The sequence below is a fragment of the Diabrotica virgifera genome, chromosome 9 (assembly GCF_917563875.1).
Source record: "Diabrotica virgifera virgifera chromosome 9, PGI_DIABVI_V3a".
NCBI lineage: Eukaryota > Metazoa > Arthropoda > Insecta > Coleoptera > Chrysomelidae > Diabrotica > Diabrotica virgifera.
The window spans coordinates 216,030,850-216,051,969 of NC_065451.1; the positions used below are offsets into that span (position 1 = coordinate 216,030,850).

General features: G+C 34.8%; 1 protein-coding gene across 2 annotated transcripts; it reads left to right on the forward strand.

The window, feature by feature from the left end:
- The first annotated feature begins 4,220 nt into the window (after positions 1–4,220).
- LOC126891620 (EF-hand domain-containing protein 1-like) lies at positions 4,221–20,499 on the forward strand. Of its 2 annotated transcripts, XM_050660830.1 has the most exons (10): positions 4,221–4,355; positions 9,227–9,580; positions 10,802–10,957; positions 11,930–12,093; positions 13,609–13,774; positions 14,895–15,259; positions 15,573–15,736; positions 18,228–18,491; positions 18,763–19,005; positions 20,035–20,499. In XM_050660830.1, the coding sequence occupies exons 1-10, from the start codon at positions 4,308–4,310 to the stop codon at positions 20,406–20,408; spliced, it is 2,298 nt and encodes a 765-aa protein (XP_050516787.1). In that variant the 5' UTR covers positions 4,221–4,307; the 3' UTR covers positions 20,409–20,499. The 2 variants fall into 2 exon arrangements, with proteins under 2 accessions (XP_050516787.1, XP_050516788.1); XM_050660831.1 differs by lacking the exon at positions 4,221–4,355 and having other exon boundaries at positions 9,441–9,580; positions 10,807–10,957.
- Positions 20,500–21,120: the final 621 nt, after the last annotated feature.

A 21,120-nucleotide genomic window follows, 5' to 3' on the forward strand; every position in this document is an offset into this window, starting at 1 on the left:
CTATAACTCCTTTTCGTTTATATGCATATAGTCTTAAGTTACTTGCTACCATAAAATGTTTTTACTGTCGAAAGTGTACATTTTTAAAATTGTCTGGAAAATATCTTATTTGATTTACTTCTGAAGGTTTTGTTTATTAATTTGGCACGTGTAATTTATAGTTAATGTCAATATTTTTTGACAGTAAGATTGTTTGAACTTTAATCATCAATCAATATGTTTTTATCCCCAAATTACCTCCTCTGTGGCTCAGTGGTAAGAGAGCCTACCTTTGGATCCAAGGGTTGTGAGTTCGAACTACAGCTGAGTAGGAAATTTTTAAATTATCCATATAAAACAAATGATTAAGCTTCGCTACAATAGTATTATTATTTTTGATGCTAAAGCCTGAGTCAGTTGAATTCATAGTAGCTCAGATAATGGGTTCATTACTAGCAGAAAGAAATATCTTCAGTTTTGATATTGTTTTCACAAGGTAAATGAAGGTGATTTTTGTCTCCCACTCAGTCATTATATGCTTTAAAAAGGTCACTATATCATCGACTTTATATACAGTCGGAAAAATGAAAGAATACCCATGCGTCATCGATGATGTGCTTATGGTAGGGGAGCAAAGTATGCTAAATGTGCAGTCACTTGAGCGCTTTGGGGACCTATTGGGTTGTGAAGAATAGGTCCTTAAACCAAAAAAAGTTAAGTAAAGTTTTCCATTTTAGTGGGCGCTTGCCATTTTTTAATTTAATTTTCCATTCCCAACAATCGTTTTTTCCGATTATAACGTCATCTATCCATAATTCGAAAAAATGTTTCGAATAAAAGTTACTTATTTTTACGTAAGGAATCCAAATCTGCAATAAAAAATGAGGGCTCCTATTTAAGATTTTAAAGTAACCCCCCACCCCACTTCCATAGGGGTCGTGTTTAGTACCATTCTATAGATTTTTCAAAAATGTTGAATAAGTGTATTTTACAGTTTTTCGATCTGATGTTCATTTCGCGAAATATCGCGGGATTCGTATTTAAAATATTAAATTTACCCCCCACCCCTCTCCGTGGGAAGTCGTGTTTGGTATCATTCGATAGATTTTTAAAAAATATTGGTCACATATTTTTTAGTTTTTTTATGTGTCATTCATTTCGCGAAATATTCGTTTTTTTCTTGTGAAACTTTGGGACTCACCCATTTCCTTACGCCCGGCTCAAATCGTCAGATTTTTGAGATATACACTCTTTTGCATGTACTTAACTTACCTTATCTTAATCTGACAATTTCGAGTTTTTTTAAGGATAGATTTTTTTTTCGGGCCCCCCTTAACGAACTCCCCTGTGTTAAGAGCCAATATATGGTAGAGGTACATCTTCAGGGTACCAGGTTCCCCCATATGCTAATCTGACGCGCTCGAGTAACTGCAAAAATCCCCGCTTGGGCTCCCCTACCATTACGAATCAAATCAAAAATTTCTAGTCAAAACAAAGTCTAAACTAAGCTAATACCACAGCCTCCTAAAGTAAGCTTTAGGAAGCTGTGCTCTTTTTTGTTTTATGGCATAGACTTGGGTGTCAGTTAGCCAGTCACAACTTTTTTGTTTTCTATTTATACATAAAGAAGGCAATGAGGTCCTTAGAGTTCCATAGCAAACTCTTCCACAGCTCCCTACTCAGTTCAAAAGCTGCAGGTGGCCGCTATGGACTGTCCAAGTTGCTCACCACATTTTTCAGTACTGAAAATAAACGGTTGTGACTACTACCCCACCGTACGATTTTTCGCTACGTAAGAATGCGTAAAAAAATGTTTGTGATGTTATTCTTTTTCTGATAATATATATTTACTGGTGATAAATGTTACTATTACTACCGTAATTAATTATTTGATATAGATTAATAATACAAAAATAATGAGTAAGCGAATATAGTATTATGAATTTCTCCATGTTAAAGTTGCTAGTGGACGTAAATAGTAACAGGAATTTAAAAAATGTCGTTTATGTCAGCTGCATTAAGTGATTAAAATGAACGTAAATTTGATGAATTCAGATAATTAGGTATCCAGATCATTTTCCAGACATTATCTGCAAATAAATGTACATTCGTCAAAATATACTAATCTGTAATTTCATACACTATGATTGAAAAGTCAGAGTAATATGTACACGTTTGGCGAACTCATAGACAGAAGTTAACCATATTGTCATTAAAATTTATAAACTCTACCGAACCTAACCCAATTTCACTGTCAAAGTGACAGAAATCGAATCAGTTAGATTATAGTTGACCAGCACGATTACTCGAATAGTAGTTTATAAAATCATTATTTCTACTCATGTTGAATGTTTTTCTAAAAATGGCATTAGAAGTAGAGAAATAGTCAAGTGTGAGTTTAAATTTTCTACTAAGTTAAACAATTGTATCGCCGTCTCACTCTGTTAATTATAAATATGTAACTGCATATGTTTTGGATAACGTTTTTGCTTTGTATACAACACTTAATCTATCTCTCTCGTTCGTTATTTATAGAAAAAGGCAGCAAATCCAAAATATGTGCTTGCAATGTTCGTTCCATGGGTATTCTTTCATTTTCCGACTGTATTTTCAATATATCTATAAGCCACTCATACGGCACTGATTCAAACGTTTCCTTGTAGTCAATGAAAGCAGTAAAGAGAATTCCTTCCTCCCAGAGATTCGTTCCTTCTTCAATCTTCTAGTTATAACACAAAAAGAGATATGGTAGGTAAAATAGTTTGTTTTTTTTTGGTGCATGCTCAAAGCAGTGTATTCAACTTGAAATAACAGAGAGACGGTCGATTTTATGTATATAAATGCTACCAATACCTTTTATTGTGCTTGAAAATTCCTTTAAAATAAGCAATATTAAATGTCGATTACATTCAAACTAAGCGAGATATGCTGCAAATAAAATTGATGACTAACGAATTTTAAGAAAAAAATCTAGAAGTATATTTAACCCCTCACCCACAAGAATTTAAATGCATCGTTTTCCTTCTACAATACATTTTACTACAGTGTCATTATTATGTTCAAAAAGTTGAGCGGGTTTAAAATGAATGGTTTTTGAAAAAAATAAGATCAAATTATAGAGCGCATATTTAAATTTTCTTAAAAATCTTCTTTTTCTCCATGTAACTTGAAAATGATAAAAGATACTCTTATAAAAAATAAAATCAAAATGTTTATCTAGAAGAAACCTACATTTTCGTATGGCATCTTTTTTTTTTGGCATCTCTTATCATTTTCGAGTTACATGGAGAAAAAGGAAGATTTTTAAGAAAATTTAAAAATGCTCTGAATAATTTGATCTTATTTTTTTCAAAAACCATTTGTTTTAAACCCGCCCAACTTTTTGAACATAAAAAGAACACTATAGTAAAATGTATTGTAGAAGGAAAACGATGCATTTAAATTCTTGTGGATGAGGGGTTAAATATACTTCTCATTTTTTTCTTAAAATACGTTAGTCATCAAATTTTTTACAGTTTATCTCGCATAGTTTGAATGTAATCGACATTTAATATTGCTTATTTTAAAGTTTTTTCAAGCACAACAACAGTTATTGATAGCATTATACACCTAAAATCGACCGTTTCTCTGTTATTTCAAGTTAAATACACTGATTTGAGCAAGCACCAAGAAAACGAGTTTTTTTCACTTACCATATCTCTTTTTGTGTTATAACTAGAAGATTCATAAAAGAAAGAATCTCTTTGTTATTTTATAAGCTACAAAAATGTTTTATATTGTTTTTTTAGTTAGATGCATAGTTTTTAAGGTATTTTCAAAAAACCGTTTGAGAAGGTGTTATGTTTCAATGAAAATGGCCAATTTTCAACCAGGAATAACTCAAAAAGTATTGAGTTTTCGAAAAAAAATTATAGAACAGTTTTTGCTTAATATTAGGTTCTCTAGCAACTTCCTAGAAGGGGTGGGAACCGCCCCCAAGACAAAAGCACACATCGGCATAGGGTAGACTTTGTTTATTGGGCTATTCCCTACTTACTGTGAAAATATCACGTAAATCGATATAGTAGGATAGAATTCGGAGCCACATACCCTCATTGACTGCCCTATATCCTATTCTTGCTTTAATCTCTTCTGTGTACTCATCATTTTCATTAAAAATATTGTACCCTGATAGTCCGTTTTCTTCGCTGGCTTCTACCACTAGAAAAATTACACCCAACGGTGTCCATGGTAACTGATCTATGACATATATCATTCGTTTTGTTTAATCAATATTTTGAATTTGGGAAGACGTACATATTTTAAAAGATATTTTAATATACAATAAAATGGCTGGTATTCCAAAACTTCCTGGATATACTTTTACTGATCCCACAGTAAGTAATAAATTGTTTATTTGATTTGATAATAAAAAAATCTTCATTTAGGTTTTTTTATGTTTCTATTTACATTTCACAGTGTTTCTTAATTTTCTTCAATTGTTATGTTTCTCTCACATCACATACCCCAGAGAACGGACGGACTCTAGGGATTATAGCCTTAGCTCTACAACAAACGTGGAAACAAAATCGACAGCGTGATAAAAAAGAGAATAGAGCTCATACATTAGTGATCTATGGGCCATAATCTTCGCAATCTTCTGTTGTTTAGTGGCTGCAGTAATGGTAATATTAATTGGTTGGGGTGGTCTTCCAATTTCTAGTGATGTCTGTTGGCAAGAAAGAGCCAACAGACATCACGAGAAATTGGAAGACCACCCCAACCAATTAATATTACCATTACTGCAGCCACTAAACAACAGAAGATTGCGAAGATTATGGCCCATAGATCTTCGCTGAAACTGAGGTGAAACCGCTGGGTGATGTACCTCATAACGCCATTTTAGTGTACAATAATACATTGATATATGTTATTGTACTTGTTATCAAATTAGCTTATATAATATGTAATTATGATTGCTAATAAATGCTTACAAAAAAAAAAAAAAAAAAATACATTAGTGACTTTTCTGAACTTATAAGAGAACAATAACGGGAACGGTTAGAGAAATGATTCTGGTCGTGAATTCTATTTCCGCCCCACATATTGATCCAGAAGAACAAACAGACTCTGAATCAGTTATAAAATGGCACCTATCTAGAGCTCAACAGAAGAAGATCACGATAGAGGCAAAAAATGCTGCTGGGATGTGACCAAAGTAAATCCATACAAAACCAAAGCGGGTAACTGTTAAAATCCTACGCTACAAAGAGTCCTCGAAAGAAAATATCCCATAACTCATCCACGATAAAGAATTGCTAATAACCAAAGGAGTCTACCGAGCAGACCGGGTCATGTAGCAATGTCACAAAGAATTCAAGATAGTGGTAGTACACAGATACTATCCTCATACTCAACTAGATCAGGCTCTATAGAGACCTGATCATCAACAAACTAGAACAAGAAGTAGATGAGGCTCACATTGAAAGTCATAATCAACTACAGTTCCACAAAATAACCTTTGGCGCAGAGACTCTGTGGATAAACTTTTCTAAGAAATATACAAAAAAATTGGACTATTGATGTGATAAGGGCTATAGAGAGCCTGTAAAGAGAAGCAGACTTGGCTGTACTGTAGTCGATATAACCCGCCTAACCCGCCTAAGGAACCAAAATCAAGATCTTAAGAAAGAAGAATGGTTGTTAAAAACTCAGAAGATCGGAAAATCAACGAGGTTGCTCATTTCAAGGCGTACTATAGACTTGGAGAGCTATTGTTGAAGATATTCTCTACTTCTAGACCCTACATGCGGTACAGGATACCGAAATACTGGAATGAAAGATGTACCAACTGACAATTGTTATAAAAAAAATGGTCACATGTATTCTTCTTCTTCTTAAGGTGCCGAGACCGTTTGTCGATCGTTGGCTCTCAAGTTGCCCAGCATATTAACAATAATTGTCTTATTTACAGCTGCACGAAATAGTTCAGTGCTAGTTTTTCCAAACCATTGGCGTATACTATAAAATTTCATTTCATTACAATACAAAAATACAGGGTGTTCCATTTAAGAAACCTCAGAAAATACTCATTCCGAGTTTCGACCAACCCTGTATACTAAAATTTAAAATTTAGCTATACTAATGATTCTTAACAATAGTAGACTATATCAAAAATCATTTGAACGTAAGTAGAATTTTAGATGTCAAACTACTACAATTCTACAGGGTGTGAATGTTGCTACGAAATTATTAAAAAAACGTAATTATCTTTTAAAATACCCTGTATAATATTACAAAATCTCATATTTTAAGAAAGAAGACATCGAAGAGAATCCAAAAATGGAAAAATATACAGGGTGTCCCATTAAAAAAAAACGAAGTTATAAGCAACTTCCGGTATAACCGGAAGTTGCAAAGAGATGAAAATATTTTCATTTAATAGATCATCCTTCAAAACCCCTTTATTCCAATTTTCATAATTCTGTTGCCTTTAGTTCTCGAGATATGTCTAATAGGCCAGTTATCTGCCTCACCCTATATAACATCGAACCATTCCTATGCGAAGTTCCAGATTTAGATCATGACTGCACAGGATTTTCTTAAATTTCATAAAACTTGTTCTTGCTTTGGCAATTCTACTTTTTATTTCTGTACTAGGGTTCCAGCTTTCATTAATATGAAAGAACATGTATTACAGCTACTTTTTTGTCTATTGTCGTGAATTAAATAGTGTCTAGTCGACGAGCCATTGTTTGGAATGCTGTATTTGATTGCAAAAGAAGAGAAGCAATTTTATTCCAGTTCCCTCTGTAGCCTTGAACATTTCTGCCGTTATTGTATCTGGACCTGACCTGGTGCTTTGTTTAACTTGTTGCTTATGTAATTTTCGAATCAATCAATAAGTTCTTCTTCTATTTCATCTTCTTCTTCTTAAGGTGCCGTGCATTTCTGCGTAGATGTCCACCGTACGTTGTCTTGTCAGGTGAGATGTTAGATAGTCAGGATTAAATTATTCTGCTTTTAGCAGCATTGCGAAGTGTTTCATAACAATGGATTCCTGTCCATTGGCGAATATTACGCAGCCATGACATCTTTTTACGCCCTAGACCTCTCTTACCCTCTATCTTGCATTCGAGTACCAGTTTCTGACAAGTGTATCGTTCTCTTCGTAATATGTGTCCTAAGTATGCAGTCTTATTACTTTTTTACATACCTAATTAAAGAGTTCCCTATCCTGCTCGCTCTACTTAATACTTCCTCATTTCTGACTTTGTCCGTCCATTATATTCTAAGCATTCAGAGCAGACACCACATTTCAAACTTCAAAATTGTTAATGGAGTTGTTCTTTAACGTCCATGCTTCCAGTGGAAAGAGTACATCGAGGAACTATTTCATGACCAGAGAGAAGCTAGTAATACATCCGTAGATAGCCAAACCGGAGATGTGGGCCCAAAGATAACCAAATCAGAGGTTAGTCAGGCAATAGACTCTACGAAAGCCAATAAATCTGCTGGTCCAGATGAATTACCTAGCGATCTGATAAAGTTGGTCAACGAGAAAAACCTGGACATAATAGTAGAACTGTTTAACGCTATTTATACTACGGGAATCATCCCTAAAGAAATGTTGACATCAGCATTTGTGTGTTTGCCAAAGAATGCAGTGACTACCGAACCATAAGCTTAATGTCACATACCTTGAAAATTCTGCTGAAAATTATCCACGCCAGAATACACTCTAAACTGGAGCTGGATATTAGTGACACTCAGTATGGGTTCCGCAATGGTATGGGTACCAGAGAGGCATTATTCTCCTTCAACGTGCTGACACAGAGATGTTTGGATGTTAACCGTCCTCTTTACGTCTGTTTTATAGACTGCAATAAAGCGTTTGATAAAGTAAAACATCATCGACTCATGGAAATTCTGAAAACTAAAATCCTAGATGAAAGAGATTTAAGACTAATAACACACCTCTATTACAATTAGCGAGCAATAGTAAGAATTGAAAAAGAAACATCTGAAGAAATGAAAATAAAGAGAGGAGTCCGGCAAGGCTGCATACTATCACCTCTATATTTAACGCTTGTTCTGAAGAGGTAATGCGAGAAACTCTGGATGATGAAACAGTCGGCATAAGAGTAAATGGAGTCTTAGTTAACAACATCAGATATGCAGATGATACAGTAATAATATCCGATAGTTTACAAGACCTGCAAAGACTCATGAGTAAAATAGTAAGGTGTAGTAGGGAGTACGGACTCTCTCTCTTTCTCTCAATATCAAAAAGACGAAGTTTATGAAAATTAGTAAAAACAACCATAATACTAACAAAATCTTAATAGTAGAGGGCCAGCAGATCGAAAGAGTGAAAAAGTACACTTACCTAGGAACACTTATAACAGAAAATAATGACTACACTGCAGAAATCAAAGTCAGAATCGAAAAAGCACGTTCTAATTTTATGAAAATGAAAAAGGTCCTATGTAGCAAAGATTTAACATTAGCTCTTAAAGTACGCCTAACAAAATGTTACGTGTACAGTGTACTTACTACACTATGGAGTGGAATCATGGATGTTAAATGTAGAGACAATGAGACGACTTAACGCCTTTGAAATGTGGACCTGTAGAAGAATTATAAGGGTTTCCTGGGTAGATAGAGTTACGAAGTACTGAGAAGAATAGGTAAAGAGAAGGAAGTTGAACTTACAATTAAAGAAAGAAAACTACAGTATCTCGGACATGTGATGAGGGGCGAGAAGTATGGCATCCTGCGACTCATAATGCAAGGAAAGATAGATGGCAGAAGAAGCATCGGAAGAAGACGAATTTCATGGCTGAAGAACCTGCGAGAATGGTTTGGATGCAGCTCAAAACAACTATTTAGAGCTACTGCCTCAAAAATTAAAATAGTGTTAAATATTTTAAAGGAAAATGCAGAGTTAAATACATTTATTTTAATATTTAGGTACACATATCTGTATATTACGAAATACCATCATCAACTGGCCACCCAAACACTTGATTTTACTCCTATTCGGGCCTCCTTGCTGTTTGTCAAGACATCGCACCTTCCCCAGCCATTAGTTAGGGCCGGTGTGGCAAATATTCTTTACAATAGCTATGATGATTGCCAACCCCCGTAGCGGAGATGGCACCTGCCTGAAGAAGAAGAAGTCCATGCTTCCATTCCATACAAGAGAACAGGCAGAACGTAACACTCTATTTTATAATTGTTATGTAATGTAATATTGTTGTTTTAGCATACAAAATTCCACATATGTCAGACATTTGATGTAATAAACGGCTACAAGTTACCCAAAAACAAATTTTGTGGTCCTGGCGGGAGAGAGCTGCAATCGAATTCAGTTAAATGTTTCACCAAACAGGATGTCGCCATGTTCGATCCTTCTTTAATGTACGGCAGGACAAAGACCGAGCAGTTGCCTCAGTTTATTCCACACTACGTCCTTTATTCTCAGAAGTGCCTCACTTTTAAGGCTTTCTTCAAGCAGGGTGTAGTGGAATCTCCGAATGAGTTTTACAGGATTAGAAAGGTTAATATTATATACTTTTTGGAGGATGATACTATTACAGTTATTGAGCCAAGAACAAAGGTAAGCATTTTTTGTATTCCTGTTATCTTCTGTGGTGTAATGTGATGCTACTCTCCCCCATCTATATATCTATCTATTGCCCTTCATTTGTCCAAAGTTGAACGTAGGCCTCCCCCTTATTTTTCCACTCTTCTCGGTTCAGTGCTAATGCTGTCGATCTGGTCTCTGCGTATCTTTTTAGGTCATTCCAGCATCTCGTCTGTGGTCTGCCCCTTCCTCTGTTGTAGTCCCAAGGTCTCCAGTGAGTTATCGATTCATTCCATCTTCCGTCTCTTTGTCTGCTGTTGTGTCCTGCAAATTTCCATTTGAGAGGAGCTTTATGTTTGTTTACGTCTTTCACTTTGGTTTTATTTCTGATCCATGTATTTTTCTTTTTATCATTTAGCTTGATACCAATAGCCTTTCCATTGCCCTTTGAATCTTGGCCATATTTTATTTTATGAAGTCCATGTTTGTCCATATGTATGTACTGGTAGGACACATTGATCATATACTTTTGTGCGGAGGCATTAGGCATATTTCTGTTTTTTCAGGATATAGCTCATTTTTTCCAAATGTCACCCATGCAAGTCTTATTCTCCTTTATTTTCTGCTGTTTAGGCGAAATGGTCACGTTATTCTAGTAAAATCAAGTAGCAAACGGGAAATAAATATAAGTAGGAGATTTTAAAATCATTTAGACATCTATATATCATTATTTTGGCATCTGCGCATCATTAATAAATTATGTTTTAGTGTAAATAGTGAATGTAAATAAATTAAAATAAAAACTAAATAAATTAAGAGTTAAAATCCGTTATAAATTACATGAAATAAAATCATAACAGTAAATATACTTTTCGGATACCCCTTAATATTGCTTCTTCTTTAGCCCATTTCTATCCAACTTTGGACATAGGCCTTCCCCAAATCTTTCCATATCTGTCTGTCCTTGGCTGCGCTTTTTCAGTAAGTGCCTGCAGCTATGGCAATGTCGTCTTTCCATCGCATCTCTGGTCTTCCTCTTCTTCTTCTTCCTGTCCACGAGTCCACCGTCTCCAGTTTTGTATTTCAGCATTCCATCTTTTATCTTCCTATCTCGCATTATGTCCCGCAAATCTCCACTTTAACCCTGTTTATTATATGTTTAGTTACATTTTTTTCTCTTCAATCTTGCTTGCAAATTTGAAAATCCCGCACATGTCTAATTTGTACATTAATAAAAGTGCATTTTTGTTTAAGAATAGCGGAATTGATCAAGGCAGATTAATAAGAAGAGGAAAAATTCCAAAAAACGAAAAAGGTGTTTTTTGGCATTGGAAAGATTTAAATGTCGGCAAAGATTTAGTTTTCAATGGAATAGTTTACCACACCGTAGATTGTGACAAATTCACAAGGGTAAGTGAAACATAACTCTTTTGAAGATCTAATATAACGATGAAAACATCTTCTTGTTCTTCTTCTTGTAATTCCTTGTCCTATCGGAGGCTGGCTGCAATCACAGCTATCCGTACCTTATTGGCAGCTGCTCTGAAAATATCTGCTGTGCTGCACCTATACCACTCTCTTAGGTTTCTCAGCCAGAAAATTCTCCGTCTTCCTTGGATCTTTTATCCTTAATTTTACCTTGCATTATGAGCCTTAATATTTCACACCTCTGGTGATGTGGTATAAATATTCTAGCTTTCTTGTTTTGATGTTCTTAATGACTTCGCAATCCTTTTGTAGCCTTCTTAACACTATGCATTTGTAACTCATTGGATTCATGGTATTTCCAAAATCCTTCTATAGCACCACATCTCAAATGCTTTCAACTTCTTTATGTTATCCACATTTAGTACCCAGCTTTCCATTCCATATAACAAAGTCGAGAACACATAGCATATTACGCCTCTTATCCTCAACTCCAGAGAAAGGTCCCGATTAACAAACATTTTGCCTTGCAATTTAAATGCTTGTCCTGATTTCTCTACTTTGGTCATTTTTTTTACCCAGGTTCCCAGATATTTGTAGTTATTCATTATTTCTACTTGTTTTTCCTCCATATCTAGTTTTCCTACTCTATGTTGCTTAGAAATAGTCATGAACTTGGCTTTCTTAACGTTCATTTGTAGTCCATATTTTTTACTGTCTTGATGTAATCCATTTACTAATCATTGTAGTAGGTACTTCTAGACTGTCTGCAAAAATAGCGGTGTCGTCTGTGAATCTTTTGTTGATATTGCGTCCTTAAAAATAGCCGCGCTTTATAGATTGAATAACACAACACCTAACCCTGTCTAACACTGTTTTTGATTTAAATAAATACATTTATTTAACCAATTTTTTGCTTTTAGTTTTAATTTCATATTCTCTTTTTTTTCGTAACAGGAATATATGGCAAGCCAAGGTCTCATTATGCAAGACGCAGAAGAAATGCCTGTGGATCCCTACACTTTTAACAGAGAATTGACAGTACACAGCAATTTCACTAAAAGTAAATCTGTTGATGATAAAATGAGAAGATTTTTAGAGTATGATGGGAAGGTTTTAAAGTAAGAAAATATATATTACAAAGGTGGAAAACTATTTGCTACCTTTAGCAGCAAAATTATATCTAAAATTATAATGTATGTAGAGCAATTGGTTGAAACAGTTCATTTAATTTGTATGGGTAACAATAAACAGCCCATATTCAGTCTTCTCTCTAACGTGTTTTCTATAATTCTTTTGAGTATTCCCATTTGTGCAGTTTCCGAAATTCTCTGTGTTTGGCTGTGTCAGGTCTTGAGTCTGAGGTATACGTCATTGTTGATCTTATACTGGCCTTATGGATTCTCGATTTTAACTGTCAGGTAATATATAGTGTTATTAAGGCATCCTGCCTAATCTATTTGCTTTTTTACTTGATCTTTTACTTTTCTTTCAACGTCTTAATAGTTCGACAGGGTGTGACGAATATCTACTGAAGGAAAAAACTCAAATAATCTGTTTTGCCTCGACCATAACATTCCACCATAACTTTCCGATATATTTTTGTAGACTGTTCACTGTTTCAGGAGGAAAACAGAGGAGAGCAAAGCTTATCCTGACAACTTACGTGTGCATGGAATGGTGAAAGTGGCGATAGTGTCTTATGGATCCAAGTCATCCTGTAAAGAATATTGTGTTGTATTCTTCTCCTTAACGTGCCCCATCAAGTCTCCTTGACCTTGACGACTAACATGGCGAAACTATCTCTGTCTCGAGCTATTCTTAATAATTGTTTTGCTTTCTTTATTCTTGCCCACGTCTACTCCCCGATATGCCTGTTTTCTACCAATTCCTGTAATGTAACAGTTCTTGTTTAGGCCAAACTCTCTTCCCAATGTGTGAATGGTATTTACAAGCCATTGTAATCCATTCATGTCATCACTTATAACTGTATCATCTGCTTATCTGATTGTTTTTATCACAATTCCATTAACTTTCACGCATATTCCAAATTATGCAGCGCTTCTTTAAATATTCTGTCTGAATCTAAATTGAACAACAGTGAGGACAGAATACAACCCTGTCTGACACCTCTTTATATTTTACATATTTCTGCTGATTTTCCATTGATGAAAGCTGTCGCTGTTTGACGTCAGTATAATTTTTCTATGATTCGTACGTTTTGATCATCAACTCCGTTATCCTTTAATAATTTAATTAATTTGTGATGCTGTACTCGATCAAAGACCTTTTCATAATAAAAAAATACAGTAAATACGTCTTTCCTTTGATCTCGGCATTTCTGCAATAATTTAGTGCAAAGAGTGCGCCCGGGTTCCCAGTCTATTTCTGAAGCCAAATTGTGTTTCATCCCGGTCTTCTTCACACTTATCTCTGATTCTACTGTGGATGATACGTAGAAATATTTTCAAAGTGTAGCACGAAAATATTTCTATGTTTTATCCACAGTAGAATCAGAGATAAATGTGAAGAAGACCAGGACGAAACACAATTATATTTATTTATATTGTATTTACAGTCACTACTGACCTACTTATATGTACATTATGAAGTATCTATTGTTGTTTTTGTTTTAGATTTAAAGCAGTTTGGGACGATAGGGAAAATGAATATGGCGATTTGATGAAATATGATATTATGTACTTCTTATCGGACGATACCGTGGTTGTCAAAGAAATACACGAAAAAAATGATGGCCGAGATCCATATCCACTATTATTAAGAAAAATGAAGTTGCCAAAGGTATCAAATTAGCTAACTAAATCATCATACTTAATCTATACACCATGGACATATGTTTTACCAATATTTTTATCCTATTAATGGCCTCAGCTCCATTGTACACTTTTTAAAGCATTTTCTTGTGATATTCTTTTCTATATTTCGCTTTCTTTCTAACAATAATAAGTATTTCTAAGATCACATAGTAACATTATTCATCATCATCCAACCAATTCACGTCCACTGCTGGACATAGGTCTCCCTCAATTGTTTCCACACTTCACGGTTTTGTGCTGATTTTTGCCAGTTTTTATTAATCCGCCTGATATCATCTGCCCATCGTGTAGGCGGCCTTCCTCTATTTCGTTTATCTTCTCTTGGTCTCCACTCCATCAGCTTTCGTGCCCATCTTGAATCTTTCAGCCTGGCGACGTGTCCTGCCCAGTTCCATTTGAGCCTGGTGATACGTTCTACAACATCTGCGATACCGGTTGTTTGTCTGAGATCTTCATTTCTTATTTTATCCCGTAGAGTTACGCCCAGCATGGATCTTTCCATGCGCCTTTGAGCAACCCGCATTTTCGACGCTGTTGCCTTGGTTAGAGTCAGTGTCTCTGCTCCATATGTCATTACCGGTAGCACACATTGGTCAAACACTTGTCTTTTTAAACCGATCGGTATACTGCTCCTAAATATGTCTCTCAGAGCTCCGTAGGCTGCCCAAGCAAGAGTTAATCTTCTTTTTATTTCGCATGTTTGGTTACAACATTATTACAACTTATTTATTGTAAAATAAACTCTGCCCTGAAAAGTCTGCTCCAATTTTTAGGACTGTTACAATTTTAAAATACTTTGGTACAATAGGACCCAAACTCTACTCCGTTCCTAACATCTATGATACTTAAAGCATCAATGATAAAATAACAGCTTTAAACACCTCTATTGTTACTCTTTTTGATAAATATTATCAATCTCCTTCCTTTTATTCATATGCAGGGCCGGCTTATCTAATACCATATCTCCCATAAGTTTCTATCTTGGATTATACCAATATCAACCCCCTTTCCATCTTCATTCCAACGAAGAAACCTTTGTAGATATTTCGTCTATTGTAAAAATTTCTAAATTTTCTTTTTTTCAGAGATATACAGACACGCCATCTACCTATCCAGCCATCTATCTGGAACTCTCAGACGCAGAAATAACCGAGTACTACCAACCCAAAGACTTCCAAGTCGGCGAAACCATCTTCGTCCTTGGTCGTGATATGTTATTGTACGATTGTGACAATTTCACCAGGAACTACTTCAAAAAGGCGTTAGGGATCGAACAAAAACCTGCCTTAGATATAAGCGAACCAAACGATAAGAAGCCGGTAAGGCAGATCCCTCCGCACGACGGGCTGGGATCTTTGGAAGATTCTTTACAAAATACTCTTTCTTTTCTGCCCAAAGCGCCGAAGAAGGATGTCATGAGGCAACTGGTAAATGCTAACAAATATTTGAGGTACGATATCAATTCTTATGTACTATCTTTAATGAGAATTATCCATAATTTCAGTTAAAAATACGTTTATTTCCATTTTCCGTGACGTTTCGATTTCCACTTCAGAAATCGTTTCCAAAATACAAATTAACTAAGTAAATTATTTTGTGGGAGGGTTAACAGTTACAATGTTGGAAAATAAAACAAAAGGATCTTGCTACTTCATCCTATATTGAAGACGTTTCGTATATGCATCCATACACATCATCAATTCATCCAAAAATAAATCAGTGAGCTTACATCCATAGAAAAAATTACAAAAAATATGTTGTAGGTATGAATTGGTAATGGACACGGTACACCCTGAGGATTCGATTCGTAAGTTTGTAATGTCCTATTCTTTGGCGGATGGTACTTGTAAAATTTTAGAACCACCGATTAGAAATTCTGGCATTCTGGGTGGAAAATATCTCTCAGCGACGTTGTTGAAAAAACCAGGTAATATAGGAGTATTTCAAATGAAATAAGTAACTTTGAATTTGTGATTTGTGGTTCGTGTCCACAACTATGATTAAAAAATTGTTTTTATCAAAGCCAGGCAGAAGCATTTATATAGGGCGTCTCAAAAGTAGCGGTACGGTAGAATATTTCACGAAATAGACATCGTATCGAAAAACTGAAAAATACATTTTCAATAATTTTTAAAAAATTTATCGAATGACAGCAAACACTACCCCCTCTTCCACTCCCTGGAGGTGAGGTTGGAGGAAATCCCCAGCATTTATTGCAGATTTGGATTGCTCACATAAAAGTAAGCAACTTTTGTTCAAGATATTTTTTCGAATTGTGGATAGATGGAGTTATAATCGGAAAGAACGGTTTATCGTGATTACATAGGTAAATTATAGAAATGGTCTAATATCTTGAGAAATACACTTCGAAATGAAAAACCAAAAAACACGTGTTTAATATTTTTCAAAAACTTATCGATTGACACCAAACACGTCTCCCCACTTTCCGCTATGGAGGTGGGGTGGGGGGTAACTCTAAAATCTTAAATAGGAACCGACATTTTTTATTGCAGTTTTGGATTCCACATGAAAGAATAAGTAACATTTATTCGAAACATTTTTTAGAATTGTTGATAGCGCCATCTATCAATAATTCCAAAAAATGTTTCGAACAAATGTTACTTATTTTTTTATGGGGAATTCAAATCTGCAATAAAAAATGGGAGTACCCATTTAATATTTTAAAGTTACCCCCCACCCCACCTCCAGGGGATGACGTGGAGGATAGTGGTTGGTGTTATTCGGTAGTTTTTTGAAAAATATTAGACACGTATTTTTTGGTTTTTCATTTCGAAGTGTATTTCTCGAGATATTAGACCGTTTCTAAAATTTACCAATGGTATCACGACAAATCGTTTTTTCCGATTATAGCGCCATCTGTTCACAATTCGAAAAAATATCTCGAATAAAAGTTGCTTACTTTTACGTGAGGAATGCAAATCTGCAATAAAAACTGGGGGTTTTCATTTAAGATTTTTAAAGTTACCCCCCACCTCCAGGGGGTGGAGTGGTGGGTCGTGTTTGCTGTCATTCAATAGATTTTTGAAAATTATTGAAAACATATTTTTCAGTTTTTCGATACGATGTTTATTTCGCGAAATATTCGACCGTTCCACTACTTTTGGGACACTCTGTATACAGGGTGTCCCGAAAAGATTGGTCATAAATTATACCACAGATTCTGGGGTCAAAAATAGGTTGATTGAACCTCACTTACCTATATACAATAGTGCACACAAAAAAAGTTACAGCCCTTTGAAGTTACAAAATGAAAATCGATTTTTTTTCATATATCGAAAACTCTCAGAGATTTTTTATTGAAAATTGACATGTGGCATTTTTACGACAGCAATATCTTAAAAAAAAAATTAAGTAAAATTTGTGCACCCCATACAAATTTTATGAGGGTTTTGTTCCCTTAAACCCCCCAAACTTTTGTGTACGTTCCAATTAAATTATTATTGTGGCACTATTAGTTAAACATATTATTTTTAAAACTTTTTTGCCTCTTAGTATTTTTTCGATAAGCCAGTGTTTATCGAGATATTTTGAATATTTGTCGAATCCACCACATATTTGTATATGGTTAAGTACGGTTATAGAGACCTGTTAATAATCTGAAAATTTATTTATAATTTACATTTTTAGGTATATTTTGAAAAAGAAGCTACATCCCGATAAAAGGTGACTTATGAACAAAAGACTAAGAGACAAAAATTTTAAAAACACTGTGTTTAACTAATGGTACCACAATAATAGTTTAATTGGAACGTACACAAACATTAGGGGGGTTTAAAGGAACAAAACCCCCATAAAATGTTTACGTAAATATATTGAAAAAGAAGCCGCATCTCAAAAAAAACTGGCTTATCGAAAAAATACTAAGAGGCAAAAAAGTTTTAAAAACGTGGTGTTTAACTAATGGTACCACAATAATGAATTAATTGGAACGTACACAAAAGTTTGGGGGGGTTTAAGAGAACAAAATCCCCATAAATTCTTTATGGGGTGGACAAATTTCACTATAATTTTGTTTTAAGATGTTCCTGACATAAGAATTATACATGTCCATTTTCAATAAAAAATCTCTAATAGTTTTCGATATATTGAAAAAATCGATTTTCATTTTGTAACTTCAAAGGGCTATAACTTTTTTTGTGAGCACATTTGTACTAAGGTAAGTTAGGTTCAATCGAACTATTTTTGACCCCAGAATGTGTGGTATAATTTATGACCATTCTTTTTGGGACACCCTGTATAAATGTTAAATTAAATGGTAGATGGTTAGTCTAAAATATAAATTTGTATTGTCAAGTAATAAATATATCATAAATTAATTGAGTTTTTAGTGTAAGTGTTAAAATAGGTGTAAAATAGTGTTAAAAAAGAGTACAGTACCATCATTTACTTTATTTTAGGTTCCGATCCGCTCAATCTAGACTACTACTCTCCCCTTGATTTCTACATCGGAGCAATAATCTCAGTTTTTAACCAACGATTTAAGGTTGTGGGAGCAGACCTCTACGTTTACAAGTATATGCAAGCAAATGAAAGCAAGTTCCCTTGCGAAGTCATAGAGAATCTAAGGAACTATATGTTCAATAAAGGATATCTAAAGGAAGACGTGGATGATCAAATAAAAGAGGACAACGAATCCAAGCGTCAATGGGATATCGATACAAGTAAGTAATTATTTTTTTATCTGTGTGTTGTACCTCTGTGTTGTAAGTCTTGGTAAAGTACTTTGGTAGTACTTTGGTTATTGGTAGTACCTTGCATGGTAGTACTACCTCAGCTGGTTCTTCTATTTCTCTTTTAGTTTGTTTCCATCTGCTTTCTTTATCTTCTACCGCTGTCTAATTTCTCTTCTAGATTCTCTAGAGGCACTTTAAATACATAATTGACTTCATAATATTAACAATACAAAAAATACTTACACTTTTTGACTCATAGATACTCAACATCCAGATATATCAAATTTGGAGGAATGCTACCAAAGGTTAGGCGTCGGCGCTGGTACTGATGTAGCTAAGGAAAAAGAAACCAGGGACGAAATTCGTCGTCAGTACGAAGAATCCATAGTTCACAAATCTTCAGTGTTGCCTTACGGCATCAAACCACTGAAGAAAGACTGCCGTTACCCTGTGGTTATTGGTGATGTCCATAAAGGCACTTGCAGAGATGTTGAACAAGCTGGTATGTAATATTCATTTTTATTCTTCTTCTTTTGTCTGTTGACTCTCATAAGAGCATTACTATTTTTGGTGGGGATTTGATGGGAGATAGTGCATGGATTTTGTCACCTGACGTTTCGTTTTTGATCAGTATTGTTTGAAATTTTATCATGGAAATACCCTGTACTAGTACGTTCTTTAAAGGTATAAAATATTGCAAAACCTCTAAATTTTAAAGAACCGCTTGGATTAACATGAAATTTGGCATACACATAGCTAACAAATCAAGGAAAAAAAGTGACATTGTGCCGATGTAGCTTTTGCCCTAGGGGTGAGTTTCACCCCCTTTTGGGGGTGAAAAATATATGTTCGAAATAAGTCCGAAAATGGATAAAATGACTAATTCTAAACAACTTTTGTTCTATAATGTTTTTTCACCGAATTAATACTTTTCGAGTTATTTGCGAGTGAATATGTTAATTTTTCTACAAAATAACCACGTTTTCAGACGGTTTTTCGTAAATAACTCAAAAAGTATTTGCTCGAAAAATTTTCTTATCAAAAATATAGCACGTAAAAAAGTGAAAAACATGGTGTATTCGTTATCGTTAGGTCACTATACCTAGTAGAAGCAGAGTTATAGCTAATGAAAAATAGGTTCATATTCGTCAAATTCCAAATCGAATATTTTAACGTGCCATAAAAAAAGCATTTGTGTGAGGAAAACTCATTTTAACTTTTTTAAGTGTTTATTTTTGTTTAAAAAAAAATTTAGTACCAAAAGTAAACAAGTTACTAACCCTCGCACGATTAAATTCTTATAATGTGAAACAGCACTAAGAGGTTCAAGAGTTGCCATTACATCCAAAAAAACTGTTAGGTGAGGTTTATATAGGCCGGTGGAATCGTCGGTCCTTTAAAACAGAGGCCGGTCAGAATGTTACTGTGAATGGAGAATGAATATTTAAAAAAAAATTTTTTCATTGTTCTTTCATTTTTAAAAAAATATCTAAATGAATCACCCGTTGTAAATCAAAATATATATTTTTAGGAGAATATACTTCTTATACACCAAAACATATCGACACACCAGAAGAAATCAGGGCGAAATACTACTCAAACATATTAAAAGCGCAACAAGACATTTGCGATGACCCGAAACCTATAGAATGCGTTGATCCACCACCCAGAGCCTTCGATAAAGCTTGCGACGAAGAAGAGAACTCTAAACCGAAGTATATCATGGTAACTAAACCTGATATTCCAGAACAACAATGTAAAGGTAAGACAGTGACGTTTGCAGAAGATACGGATGACAGATGTGCTAGAGACAGGTACGATTTGTGCGATTTGAAGAGAGAAAAGACTCATTGTGGTTGCACTGATTACCAAAAGGATTGTATTCACTCGGTGCCACCACAATAGCTATGTTGGAGATGGATTGAACAATTTGACTGAGTATATATTACATATATTGTGATTTTTATTACACTAAAAATATACAAATGTTTTAGAATTGAGTATTTTATTTACATTCCTCTTTCTCTTATGGCGCTACAGCCCAAGTGGGGCCCTGACCTCTCCCAGCATCCGCCTCCAAATATTTCTGCCCCTGGCTCACATACCATTGTCGCAGATGGGTCCCAATATCCTTCTCAATATCTTTCTTTCAAAAGTGTTGATAAAGGTTTATTGTCTTTTCTGTTATGATCCGCGTTTCTACGCCATATATGTTGCTATTTTCCATGTATGTCGTTATACAGGGTGTCCCAAAAGTAGTGGAACGGTCGAATATTTCGCGAACTAAACATCGGATCGAAAAACTGAAAAATACGTGTTTAATCATTTTCAAAAATCTATCCAATGACACCAAACACCAACCCCCACTACACCCCCTGGAGGTGGGGTGGAGGGTAACTTTAAAATCTCAAATGGAAACCCCTAGTTTTTCTTGCAGATTTGGATTCGTTACGTCAAATTAAGCAACTTTTATTCAAGACATTTTTTCGAACTGTGGATAGATGGCGCTATAATTGAGAAAAACGATTTATCCTGATACCATAGGTAAATTATAGAAACGGTCTAATATCTCGAGAAACACACTTCCAAATGAGAAACCAAAAAAAAGGTTTTTAAT

Excerpts from the sequence above, each read along its gene's own strand:
- LOC126891620 (XM_050660830.1), top strand. The coding sequence starts at position 4,308 with ATGGCTGGTATTCCAAAACTTCCTGGATATACTTTTACTGATCCCACA. Across the intron at positions 12,094-13,608 it reads TATGATGGGAAGGTTTTAAA|ATTTAAAGCAGTTTGGGACG; the intron begins GTAAGAAAATAT and ends TTTTTGTTTTAG. Across the intron at positions 15,737-18,227 it reads GACGTTGTTGAAAAAACCAG|GTTCCGATCCGCTCAATCTA; the intron begins GTAATATAGGAG and ends ACTTTATTTTAG.